This window comes from Tasmannia lanceolata, unplaced genomic scaffold (assembly GCF_043159265.1).
Source record: "Tasmannia lanceolata isolate RefF3 unplaced genomic scaffold, GAP_Taslan_0.1 ptg000018l, whole genome shotgun sequence".
In the NCBI taxonomy this organism is placed as follows: domain Eukaryota; kingdom Viridiplantae; phylum Streptophyta; class Magnoliopsida; order Canellales; family Winteraceae; genus Tasmannia; species Tasmannia lanceolata.
Window position 1 is genome coordinate 726,871 of NW_027518695.1, and position 13,194 is coordinate 740,064.

The 13,194-nt window shown below is 39.0% G+C and overlaps 1 protein-coding gene across 1 annotated transcript; it reads right to left on the reverse strand.

Moving 5' to 3' along the window:
* Positions 1-11,956, reverse strand: LOC143851702 (protein transport protein sft2-like). Its single transcript, XM_077361185.1, has 4 exons — positions 11,475-11,956; positions 3,522-3,789; positions 1,200-1,304; positions 1-261 (listed from the first exon to the last, which is right to left on the reverse strand). The coding sequence occupies exons 1-4, from the start codon at positions 11,669-11,671 to the stop codon at positions 151-153; spliced, it is 681 nt and encodes a 226-aa protein (XP_077217300.1). The 5' UTR covers positions 11,672-11,956; the 3' UTR covers positions 1-150.
* Positions 11,957-13,194: the final 1,238 nt, after the last annotated feature.

The window sequence follows — 13,194 nt, forward strand, 5'->3', positions numbered from 1 at the left end:
GAAGCACCAAAAAAAAACATATACCACAAATCTGGCTGCTTTTACAAGCAGAATGTATCTCACAAACCTTCTAAATCTCATATGGGTACCTCGGGGGAATGAAAAGGGAAAGGGAAAAAGGAAATTAAAGTAAAAAAATAGACATCAATGTCACCTGCCAAAGCATTTCAGTATTGAAGATGCAAGTGTTGAAGAAAGGAACTTCATTCCAGCAGATCCTCCGGGGAAGTATGAAACAGCATAGTATGAAAGCGCAAGAACCTAGCACAACAGAACAATAATTTTTTATTCCATAAGTTAGCTTAGAATCAAACATATAGTGTCCTTTTTGCCAATGGACAATAGAACAATAGTTTTTTTCTTTCACAAGTCAGATTAGAATCGAACACACTTGCGTAGGAAATGGCTTAGAATCAAACATATAGTGTCTTTTTTGTCTATGGACAATAGAACAATAGTTTTCTCTTTAACAAGTCAGATTAGAATCGAACACACTTGCGTAGGAGATGGGAACTAAGAAATCAGGGATCAATCAATTTCTTTGATAGTGCTGCAATGTAACAGGTTGAAGAGGGATGCAGAACAAAGAACAAAGAACAAAGAGGAAAATCATAGATAAAGTAAACTAAATGGAAGAAGCTGCCATGCACTACGCAGAGGATTAAAAGGAGGAGTGCCGATATGTTGATACCTGGATCAGTCTAGCATGAATATGCTGATCAGCACTCCACAAATAAGTAATTGGACTTGTGACAAAACGAGAGGGGAAGCAAAATTCTGTGTCATGTCACTATATCGTGCAGGTCTCATGCTCATCAATGGGGCAGGCTCCTAGCACCCTTACCGACTAGTACCTAGAGCACTCATGTACGAGAAAAGAACCAAGAAATCAAGCTTAATCACTGTCCCTGGCCATCGCCAAATTTAATGGAATGAAAACGTAGATGGGTGCATGGCAGCATGCCAATCCTCAGGTATAAATGCACTGATCTGCACTACCTATTGCTACAGTTAGTGAGACTCATGACGCTAAAGGGTTGATGTGGGAGGAAACGGACGGAGGGAGGAGAAAAGTCTGTGTTTCATCAGTTTGTTTTCATTAAAGCAAGAAAGCAATATGATCATTTAAGTGATACAGAAACAAGAAAGTTTAAAAAGAAATGAAAAGAGGGAAAGGTTAAGAACAGGGGGTTTGATACCTGTAAGGCAGAGAAGAGCACAGAGAGAACGTAACTGTGAAGCACCATGGACACATAGACAGTACCCACCATGGTGCCAATGAATCCAAGTGTGAAAGGAAGCCTCTGCCAAAACCATAAACAGACTTATTATACAGTGAATTATACAGTAAATTAGAAAAAAATAATAATAATAATGCTCGGAATAGACATGTCAAAACAAGGCACACTCAAGCATAAAATTATTACATTTTCCATATCATCAACAACAAAGCAGCAGTTCCAGAAACCGCAATTCTATGCAACTTCCCGCATGCCATTTGTTTTGGAAAAGATACAGTATTCCACAGGAGAAACTTCCACCCAATGTTAGGACCTATCAATGGGACCTCCAGTCTGTCATAGGTCCCATCCATGGTCCAATCCAATCTACAAATGGAAGTACGACAGAGAACTGAAGCAGGATTCATTTGTAGGGCTGTCAACGGATCCACTTCGGGTCGGATCCACCTATGTCACAGTCACGATCCATTTAAATTCCTTATCAGTCGGGTCGGAGTCAGATTGTTCTTCGGATCCTACTTTGCACGTCATGATCACGATCCATTTTAATTCGGACCGTCCATCGGAGTGTCCTATTATGTCCCACTAAGCTAAATAAACAATTTTTTTTTTTTTAAAAAGAGTTAGAATGGCAATCCACTATTAGTGTGTCTCTATGCATTTTCTTCAACTAAATTAAAATTTGTCTATGTTTAATCTATGTTTAATCTATGTGTAAAATAATGCTAGTAAACACTAAAACTAATCAAAATTACATACACAAATATAATGTATAACTATTATCAACTAATAAATTACCTTAAAACCCCTCTCTCTTTTCCTCCGTGAAAGTATGAAATGAAATGAGTGAAATCACATTCCCATCCAATTCATTAAGTGATAAGAGAGGTTTTTACCAAAATGCCTTTCATAGAATGGTTAGCATTAACAAAATTTGGAGGGTATTTTTGCAAAACATTTCGGATCGTGACTATCTAATGGGCATTTGTGGCGTGCCCATACACAATCCAAAAATTTTCGGATCCCAGATTTGATGATCCGAAATATGCCCATGGATCCTATTCATATGTTTAGATCCCGTTCATTAACGTTCGGATTCGGACGAGCCATCGGGCTGTCTGGATCCATTGACACCCCTATTCATTTGGAAATTGTCTTTAATGGAATCAACTTCAGACAGAAATTTTAAATTTCACAAATAAATTGTTAAATTCACAATGTATAAAAAAAAATTGCAAAAGTCTAGTTCAGAACTCTTCATAACAATTTCCAGACGGGCCTGTTCCTTTGCAGTCTAGTCTTTAAAGGAGTTTCGCAGTCTAGTCTTTAAAGGAGTTTCTAGAGGCAATCACAGCATTCAGAGGCGAATCTTCTCGATTGGGCGGCCACTCTTCTGAGTTTCCATGGGATTTCTGAGACCTCCTTTTGTTTCTATTTCCTTCTTTTGCTGATATAAACCGCCTTGGACCTTCCTCTTTTTCTGCTATCTTTTAATGTAATCTTCATCATTCAAAAAACAAAGGAAAAACAACAACAACAATTTCCAGACTAGCACATTTTGCATGTTCCCCTGATAACTGTAGTTTGTCCCTTTTTTTTTGGAATAGTATAACTGTAGTTTGTCTTAACAAAGACAACTTTCAATTTTCAAGTTAACAAAGGCAACTTTCAATTTTTTATTTTTTGAAAGATGACTACACAATTTTGCCACTACAACAAAGACAACTTTCAATAGGGAATTTTGTAATGTTACTTTGCCACTACAGCAAAAAATACTTATTTCATATGGCCTTGTGGTACACAATGTAAATATTGAAAAGTATGTACAGTTAGTAATTTGCAATGTAGGTTAACTAAACTAGTAATTACCAACTGTTTCGTTAGACCCCTGAACGCCAAGCATGGCAACCCAGCCAAGACAATTACAGTACTCTTTTCCAAAGTAATAAGTTGAATAGTTGAAGTTCGGAAAGTTAGAAGTAACCAAATTATAGGAAGCTTCATCTTACTTAATGGGGCCTGATTGGATGCACAATTAAATATATTTTTTTATCACAAGCAAAATACTCTATATTGCAAGAGAATAAAAAATTGAGACATTTTCTTGTCACAAGTGCATACTAAATCTATTTATGCGTTATCTTTACATCCAGTATAGTATATTTGGTGCGTGCAATAAATAAATAACGCAATAAAGGAGCATTGAAAGTGCAAATGTTAAGATGTTTGATAAAAAAGGAAGCAATAAGATTAATCAAATGAAAAAAGGAGCTGACATACCTCTTTTGATGACATGTGTGCAAGCTGATTTTTTGGACCTTTGAGTGCAAAGAATGATCCAATGATAAAGGCACAACCAAGAGTAAAACAGATAGCAAACTTTTGAGGCATCAGCACCATCACAGGAAGGAACATGGTGAATGCAATGAAAATGAAGAAAATACCAGTGGCTAGTAGCAAGCCAAAGTACATGAGAGATTTCCCAGAAGGAACATTGCTAGTAGCGGACTGGAAGTTCCCTGGTATTTCTCTCACTCCTTGTGAAACCCTAGCAAATACAAAACCAACAGATAGCAAATTTAGCCAGTACTAAAATGGAAAAAGACTATAAATTCTAGGAGGAAAATATTTATTGATCATACAGAACCCTTTTTTTAAAAAAAATCATGAGATATTATTAGAAGAGCAAGCCCATGACCGAGAAAGTTGAGGCGAACAAGAGTACGAGAGAAAAAGAGAACATAAACAAAAGTCCAGGCCTCAAGGGGAATACAATAAAAAATCTCTAATGCAGATCTAGACACACCCGACCGAGCTAGCCTATCCGCCTCTCCATTCACTGATATCCTGACATGGTGGAATTGAACCAACCGACCTTCGGTCGAGAATCTCATCAATAAACTCTAAAAATCTCCAAGGGGGGAGGGTATCTCCTACCTAGCCACCTGATAACATTGAGTGAATCTCCCTCACTAAAAGGTTGTCCATGTCTCTGTCCACCAATAGCGTAATACCCTGAAGGACCGCTGTGACTTCCGCCTCGCAGGAATCCTTAATACCAGCCGACCCTAAAAAGGCCCACTTGGTGGAACCATTCTCATATCTAAGGATGACCCCAATGCCCGATGGCCCTGAATTACCCAAACTGGACCCGCCAAAGTTTAATTTAAGCCATCTGGGGTAAGGGGGCTTCCATCTAGGGGCGGTTACCTTCTCACACTCTCCGTTAAGGCATATCTCCTTCCAATCCTCCATCGCCTGATGGCCGAGTACAAGCTGAAGCTGGGGAGGACTTTAGCCCAAGAAATGGCTAGTGTATTAACTTTGCATACAAGGACGATGCATTTCTAACTTCTACGGAAACTTTTTATATAATAATAATATGAGGGATTTGCCAGGGACCATCGCAGAAGGCATTTCGCGGATGGGCTGTTGCATGTGATAGCAGCCACCTCAGATGAATTAAATGAATAAAGACAAAACATCCTGAAAAGTGAGCCTGTGTGGCTGCTCTCACATGCAACAGACCATCTGCAAAATGCCTTCTGCGATGGTCGCTAGCAAATCCCATAATATGAAGGATAAATAGCAAATTTTTGGTATAAAACAAAAAATAAGTAGCTTAGGAAAAGGTTTCTACTAGAACACTGTGCCCAAGCTCTCTTCAATTGATACCACTTGTGGAAGCAAGGCAGAAGCGCGGAGGAGTATATGGATGAATTTTTCGAACTTCAAACAAAAGCTGATCTAATCTAGTAGAGATGGAAAAGCAACTTGCAAACAATTATGTTGGTGGCCTTTGCATTCAAATTCATGCTGAATTAATGGCCTACTGAATTTAGACAGCCCAAGAAGGTTATAAATTAGCCCTTAAAGATGAATAAAAACTCAAGTTGGTAATCAAAGCAGTGGATCAACGCTTACAAGTTGTGTGGTGGTGGTGGTGGTGGTGGTGTGTGTGTGTGTGTGTGTGTGTGTGTGTGTGTGTGTTTGTAAGAGGGGGGCCGGGGGGATGAGAAATTTTTTTTCTGATTCTCGAAAGGACAGCTCAAACAACACTTAGGGTTTTAAGTGTGGAGGAATTGGTCATATGCCCTTTGAGCACCTTAGCCAGAGAATCAAGTTTAAAATGAGAACGAGAATGAAACTCGTTGAAAAGATTGTGAAGAGTGGAAAGTTTTTCTATTTAAATATGGTTTTAGATCAGCTCCACTAACCCTAATCAGTATAGTTTTCATTTGGATGTCTAACAAGAGCGATAAAGGGGGGAGTATGCAATACAGTAGGGTTATCATGTGGGTCCTCTAGGTATTTGGGTTGGTGTTCTTTTTTTTCCTTTTTTTGAATGGTAATAGATTGAATTAAGCAATAAAATGAGCGGTCGGAACCCCGTGACCGAGATGGTCAATACAAGCAACGAAAGGGGAGAAAGAACTACATCATAATGTACAAAACGCTCAAGGAAGCCCTATCTATACCATCTAAACCAAGCCTATTGGCATCACTATTAGCCTATCTTCTAACATGATGAAATGAGATCCTAGATCCACCAATACGATCTGAGATCATGTACATCCAATGTGCAAATCGCCAAGGGGAACAAGAAGATCCTTTTAGCCAACAGATCATTGAGAGAATTGCCTTCCACCACAACCTTATCTAGGATATCTGATCCCAATTTCCTTAATCCTTGGAGCACCGCTCTCACCTCCGCCTCGTTAGAATCGGGAATACCAATGGGACCGGAGAAAGCGCACTTAGTTGATCCACTATATCCCTGAGAATTCCCCCAATCCCGAACGAACCTGGATTCCCTAGACTTGAGCCATCGAAGTTTAGGTTCAAAAGGCAGGCTCAGGAGGGTAACAAACTTGAGAGATAGTTGGTCTCTGCTCTCTTCCCCAACATATCTCTCTCCACCCATGCCATAGCTGAAATGTTGAGACGAACCTGAAAAGGGGGAAGGATTCGCACCTAGGGGTGGCCAGAACCGAACCAGAACCGAAGAACCGAACCGGAACCGAAGAACCGAACCGGAACCGAACTGTAAAAAAATATTTTTGGTCCGGTTCGGTTCCACTGATGAAGAACCGAAAAATTTCGGTTCGGTTCCGGGTCTAATGTTCTCGGTTCGGTTCCGGAACCGAAGAACCGAACTTTGAATATATATATATATAATATTTTTATATTCTATTATATATATACTTAATAATATAAATTACTTATAATATTAATAAGTAATAGTTAATACTATTCTTATAATAAGAAAGTAACTTATATTATAACTTTAATTAAAAGTTTTTATAAATTATAATTAATAATTAATAATTAGCCATTAGAACCGAAGAACCGAACCGGACCGAACCGATTATTTTCGGTCCGGTTCGGTTCGGTCCTACTGTGTACTACGGTTCGGTTCGGTTCTTACGGTTCATGGAACCGAGAACCGAGAACCGAAAAAAAATGAACCGAGAACCGAGAACCGAACCGGTTGGCCACCCCTATTCGCACCCATGCAATCGCCAATACTAGAACCTTTATAAAAGAGAAGTTGGGACTTTTTACTTCTCCCCTAAATACTATTACGTTCCTCTTCTTCCAAAGCACCCATAATGTGGCTAACAATACACTTTCCAAATAATCTTTCCTTTCATTTGCCATGGAGCTAATTGCCAACATTCTAATTCTAATAATTCGCTCGTGGAAATACATATGAAATGCCAAACCTGTCCAAGATTCTACCCCAAATATAACTTGCCAGCTCACAATGTAGAAACATATGGCCCACGAATTCTCCCGCCTCCACACAAAGGGCGCAATGGTCAATAATAAGCATATTGCAACTGCGAAGATAGTCCACGGTGAGGATTTTGACGAGGCAAGCCACCCACCCAAATGCCAAACCCTTGAGGGGCAGGGTAGTCCACATTCTAGCCAAATGCGACAGAGGAGAGAGAGGTGCAATTTGGTCGTAGAAAGACTTGACATTAAACGTTACGGAAGAGCTCCAGATCCAAACCCTAGTGTCATCCTCTGACTTCTCGTCATAAACAGACAGCAAAATCTCTAAAAAAAACGGCCCACTCTATCCAGTTCCCTGTCAAAGAAGCTTCTTCTAAAGTTGATCCTCCAGGCCATTTGGGATCCCCCTCCCACCATGCATTCCTTTACGAATACCTCCTTATCAACCACAACCGCAAACAAATTGGGAAAATCCACATGTAATGGAGTCACCACACCACGTGTGCTGCCACAACTTCATCCTATGCCCGGAATAAACCACCTAATCCCCTCATCAAATCTGTGCTTTAATCGCAAAATATCCCTCGACACTATTACTCCCCCCTTGTTGAATCTATCATTTGATTCCCATCTACCTAGCACGGCCCCATATTTACCCTCAATTACCTTAACCCAAAGCTGATCTGACTCCTCACCAAATCTCCAAAGCCATTTTCCGAGGAGTGAACTATTGGCCGCTTTGAGCTTCTAAATTCCTAGACCTTCTGCTTTGATGGGTTTGCAAACTTCCTCTCAGGAGACCAAATGCAGTTTTCTCTCTCTCTCTCTCTTTCTCCAAAAAAAAAGAATTCTTTGAATTTGCTCAATTAGCTCAGGAGACCAAATTGAGTTCGGGTTGAGGGCTTGGGCAACCCAACCCGAGTCAACCCGACATTTTTAATAATTTTTTTTATTTTTTAAGCTTAAAATCTAGGGTTCGGGTTGGCAAAAAGGGTTCCTCGGGTCGGGTTGAACCTCGTCGGGTTGGAACTCGGGTCGGGTTCGGGTTGATCAAATGGTTGGTCGGGTCGGGTTGAACCTCGTCGGGCTGGAACTCGGGTCGGGTTCGCGTTGAACAAATGGTTGGTCGGGTCGGGTCGGGTTCGGGTTGGGTCCAACCCGACCCGAGTTGCACCCTACTTCAACCTGTCCTTCAGCCATATGAATTCCGATGATTCCTGATTTTTGGAAATTTGATCTTTGCCCAATAACTACTTCATAGCATCTAGGGATTGCCTTCAATTTCAGAAACTTTCCGTATTCAGGTGAGCTAAAGAGGAGAGTGTCATCTGCAAACTGTAAGTGGGACAAAGCCGTACCCTCGATACCGATCCTGAAACCCTCTATCAAACCCGTAGCTCTACCCTTGTCAATCATCTGGCTAACACTGTGAGTAAGATAATAGCAAGGTTTTAAATTTCAGTTTCGGTGCCGGCCACCACCGAAACCGAAATGTTTTGGTTTCAGGCCGAAATTTCGGCCAAAATATGTAAAAATATGATTATGATTTCGTTTATTTTCTTAATTTCAACCGAAATGTCTAAAATCTCGGTGTCAATTTTGGTGATTTGGTTGAAATTTCGGCTATTTCGGTGGAAATTTCATAAATTTCGGTTGAAATTATAACATTTTGGTGTACATTTTTAAAATTTCGGTGGAAATTTTGTAAAAAAAAAGTCAAAAATGAAATTTCGGCGACATTTCAGAATTTCAGTGAAATTTCGGTAAAATTTCGGCAAAATCTTGTAAAGAAACGACTTCATGTGAATTTCATTTCGGTTAGTGCCAAAACCGAAATATTTCGGCTAGTGCCAAAACCGAAATATTTCGGCCGAAACGAAATATTTCAACCGAAATGAAACGTTTCGACTGAAATTTAAAACCATGGATAATAGTGTAAGGTATGGCTATTCTAGGTTATCGGGTGAGATAACCCAATTTACTTACTACTCTAGATAATTATTAGCAAGGTAGGTCAGTCTCTGCTATTATCACGGAGAGGAAAGACAATAGAGGATCCCCTTGTCTAAGCCTTCTAGATGATCTAAAGAAGCCTTAGGACATCCATTAATTAGAATAGAAAATCATGCCAAAGAGACACCTCCATATCCAAGCTCTCAATCTTTGACCGAACCCCATTCTTTCCTGCAAGTAGTCCAAGCAATCCCATTCTACCCGGTCATAGGTTTTTCCATATCTAATTTGCAAACTAGCCCTTCCTCCCCCTTCTTTTCATAGAGATCAATCACCTCAATGGCAATAAGGGCACAATCTAAAGTCTGTCTTTCCCCTATGAAAGTTGATTGGGTACTCGATATTGTCGAAGGTCAAACCTTCTTTAATCGTTCCACCAACACCTTTGACAACACCTTATACAAAAAACCCACTAGGCTAACAAGGCAGAAATCCACTATGTTAGTTGCACCTTTTAGTTTTGGAATTAGAGTGATAAAAGTGGCCCCAGTTCCCTTCACTATGTTGCAACCTTCATAGAACTCCTTAAAGAACTTACAAAGATCATCTTTCACATAATCCCAGCAATGATAAGAGAAAACAGAGAAATGGCCAAGGAAGATGGTGGAGACTCGTTGAACCACTCCATTCTGACAACATAAATTCCAAAGGAACTACAAAAGATCAGGTGTCAACGTTCAATAAAATCTGGGATCTGAAAGCTTGAAGAGGAACACAAATGAAATTATATACAAATTTTGTCTGCCTGAATTTATTTTTGGAATAAATTGACTGAAAATTTTGAGGTGAGATTCCTAACCAATTTTTTTTTTTATCTTAGGGTACATTGAAAACTGTAAGGAATTGTCTACGGACTGGCGAGAGTGACTGTCGAGTCTTCACATCTAATAAAAAAAGCGTGAATATGTGCTGACTCTACTAAAACACACCGATTTCTAAACTCAAGACCGATGCTAGTCCCATTCTGTGTCGATTCAGCTGAGTTCCAAGCCGAGTCAACGAGTTTTGAAAAAAGCTTGTCCTCATAAAATTGAGCAGATACCTGAGTCAAAATCTATAATTTATCGTTCCAACAATCCCTCAAACAATTAATTTCTAATTTAAGACCATCCCTTATTTCTAAGCTATAGTAGCAAACCTTGCCTGAAACCCTTTATCAATCATCGTACCACCCCAATTCAAAATCCTGCAACCTATCCAAATTAAAAGATAAAGTAATTCCAATACAATATCTGAAGCCATTCAAACTACTGCAACCCATCTAAAATAGGAACAGAACAGACCTCATACTGGCTCAATTCCTAAAATGCATCCTCAAAAAGATAAAATTAGATAGCGACCTTGTACCAACCTAAAATCAATCTTCACATGAACTCCAGCCTTTTCAATGTATGAATCATCAAACCAGTGCCAGTACCAATATCGTTACTGGAAAGTACGCTAGAATATCTCCATGCTGAATCATGATGGTTTTCATATAGATCACACCCCAAACGATTGTGGGAATGCAAACTTGGCTTCATAACTGCCCATTATTTCAACAGCCAATGAACCCATTCAAGGAATGACACCCAAAAAGGAAAAAAAATAAAATAAAGAACCCATTTAAAAAAAAAAAAACATTTAAAGCAGGCTAGTTTTACATTATCACATGGTCCAAACCTGACAGTGCAGCCCTCGTTTCTTAATGATACATATGAATACATAAGATATCTATGACGAGAGTTGGAAATTCAAAATAAAAATTCCACCAAATTACAGAAACAAATTACAAAACACAAATTCAAGGTCCATAGTTCAATAGACACAAATTTCAAAAAAAAATCACCAAGAAAATGTTAGGAGATAGTAATACTATACCACAATGGGCATTCAAAAATTAAAATTACAATTTTTTTCAAAACTACACAAACAAGCAAGCCGGACAGCAGACGAAAAAGAAATACATGATCACTAACTCTACAGGTACAAAATTATGTTAAAGTTTCAGAAAACTAGAACAAAAGAAAGAAACACCACTCGATTCAATCTAGAAAGCCAATGAAGATCCGAAACCATAAAACCAACAAAACCAGATAGCTGACAAGAGTTCAGATCTAAACATCAAATCGAAGATCAGATCAGAAGTTCAGGCTTCAATAGAAATCAATGCCCTAGAATCAGACTAAAACACCATGAAACAAGAATCTAGTGTGCTTCAATACAAATCTATGCCCTAGAATCAGATCTAAACCCCAAATCGAAGTTCAGATAAGTAGTTCAGGCTTCATTACAAGCCTATGCCCTAGAATCGGACTAAAACACCATGAAACAAGAATATAGGGTGATTCAATACAAATCTCTGCCTAGAATCAGATCTAAACCCCAAATGGAAGTTCAGATCAAATCTATGCCCTAGAAACAGACTAAAACAAAATGAAACAAGAATCAAAACCCTAGATTAATCAGAAAGAGGATTTCTAGTTAGTTTGGGCTTACACGCTGAAAGTTCCGGTGACCTTGTCGTTTGCTGTTCTCACGGCCGCTTCAAGATCGAACCCTAGACCCGAAGATCCAGCATCATCGGCAGATTTCGAAGCGGCGTACGCATTCCAATCAGAAAGCAGAGACGAAGACTTCTGTTGATCGTTGCTGCTCGGTCCTCCCATAAACCACGATTGTGCGGTCTTCTGCATGGTCTGAGGAGAAATTCGGGAGCGAAAAAACGCGATTTTTTCAGCTCTTTCGAACCGAATATGGCTAGAGATTAGGGTTTCGTAAAGTCTCACCAAAGATCGGGTTTCGTAGTTCTTCTTCTTTGCGGAGAATAAGAGCAGAGGGACTTCGGTTTCTGAAACGGTGGAAACTGAGATCTTGAGAGCAGAAAGGAGGGTGATCCGAATGATGAATCAGCTGAGCGTAACATCCGTCGTACGGATTTGCCGCGAATTTACTAAAATGCGCCGAAATTAATGGAGATGCTAGGGTCACTCGCGTTTAGAGAAAGGCGTCAAATTTACTGAACGGTTTATCATAGTCTATGTCTGCCCACAATTCACATTAACAGTGGGGCGCATTATCCTACAGGGGGTGAAAAAATCATCGCCCATATATAAAGCTAGCCACCCCTAGGGGTGTTTGTTATTCGGTTATAACTGAAGAATCGAACCGAACCGAACCGAATTGGTTTGGTCGGTTCAGTTCGATTTTTTTTCTTTTCGGTTCGGTTTCAGTTTTTTTTTTTTTAATTCGGTTATTCAGGTTCGGTTTCGGTTATCTCAAAAAAAATCTATTAACCAAATAACCGAAATTATGGATAAAAACCATTATTTTTTGAAAAAAAAAAAAAAGTGTTATATGGTCACTCTGTAGGATGATCAAAACCGTCCATTTAATTTATCACAACTTAATTAGGTTGTGCTCAAAAAACTATTTCGATAGAATGATCCTAACTCTATGATCCAAATCAAGATTTTGCTTTTTTTCCTCTTTTTCTCCCACTATTCGGTTATAATTGAATAACCGAATTTTTAATCTGTTCGGTTTCAGTTCGGTTTTTGGAAATTTTGGTTGGGTTTCGGTTATCGAAATTTGATAACCGAAATTATTTCGGTTATCAAATTTCGGTCTATTCAGTTCGGTTATAACCGAACAAACACCCCTAGCTACCCCTGGGAATTTTGAAGTAAAAAATTGAGTTAAACATAAAGAAGGTAAACAAAAAAAAGGGAGGAAAAAAAAAGAAGAAGCCATAACATATGTATGTAAAAAAATACACCTCTATATCTTATATTTGAAAATTGAGTTCAACAACAAGAAAGTCTTACTTCTTTTTCATAAAAATGGACAAACTCTGTCTCGAATATTATCATCCGTCATTCGATAGATTATAAAATTAATTTTTTGTTTAGTAGTTAAGCTGGCTTGAGCCCATAATCTCAAAGGCTGTGTTCTTAACGCTTGTTGTATAATCTCAACAGCAAGCAGCATTTGAAGGCAGATTTAGAGGAGCGGCGTAAATTGGGTAGAGGTTACAGAATGCATTGTTGCATTTTAAAAATTTTATCAGACAAAAAGGTGAAAAAGCATTTGCAAGTAGGGTTAAAGAATTGGTAAACGACCGACTTTCCATCCAAGGTATTGATCACTTTATTAGACTATCGTACATTAGTGAACTTTTTATTATTGGTACCCACCGCCAATTGGGTGGGTTAAGCTC

Coding starts and splice junctions, on each gene's coding strand:
- LOC143851702 (XM_077361185.1), bottom strand. CDS start 11,671: ATGCAGAAGACCGCACAATCGTGGTTTATGGGAGGACCGAGCAGCAAC. Junction 3,790..11,474: donor GTCACCGGAACTTTCAGCGT/GTAAGCCCAAAC, acceptor TGTATTTGCTAG/GGTTTCACAAGGAGTGAGAG. Junction 262..1,199: donor TGCTCTTCTCTGCCTTACAG/GTATCAAACCCC, acceptor CTGTTGTGCTAG/GTTCTTGCGCTTTCATACTA.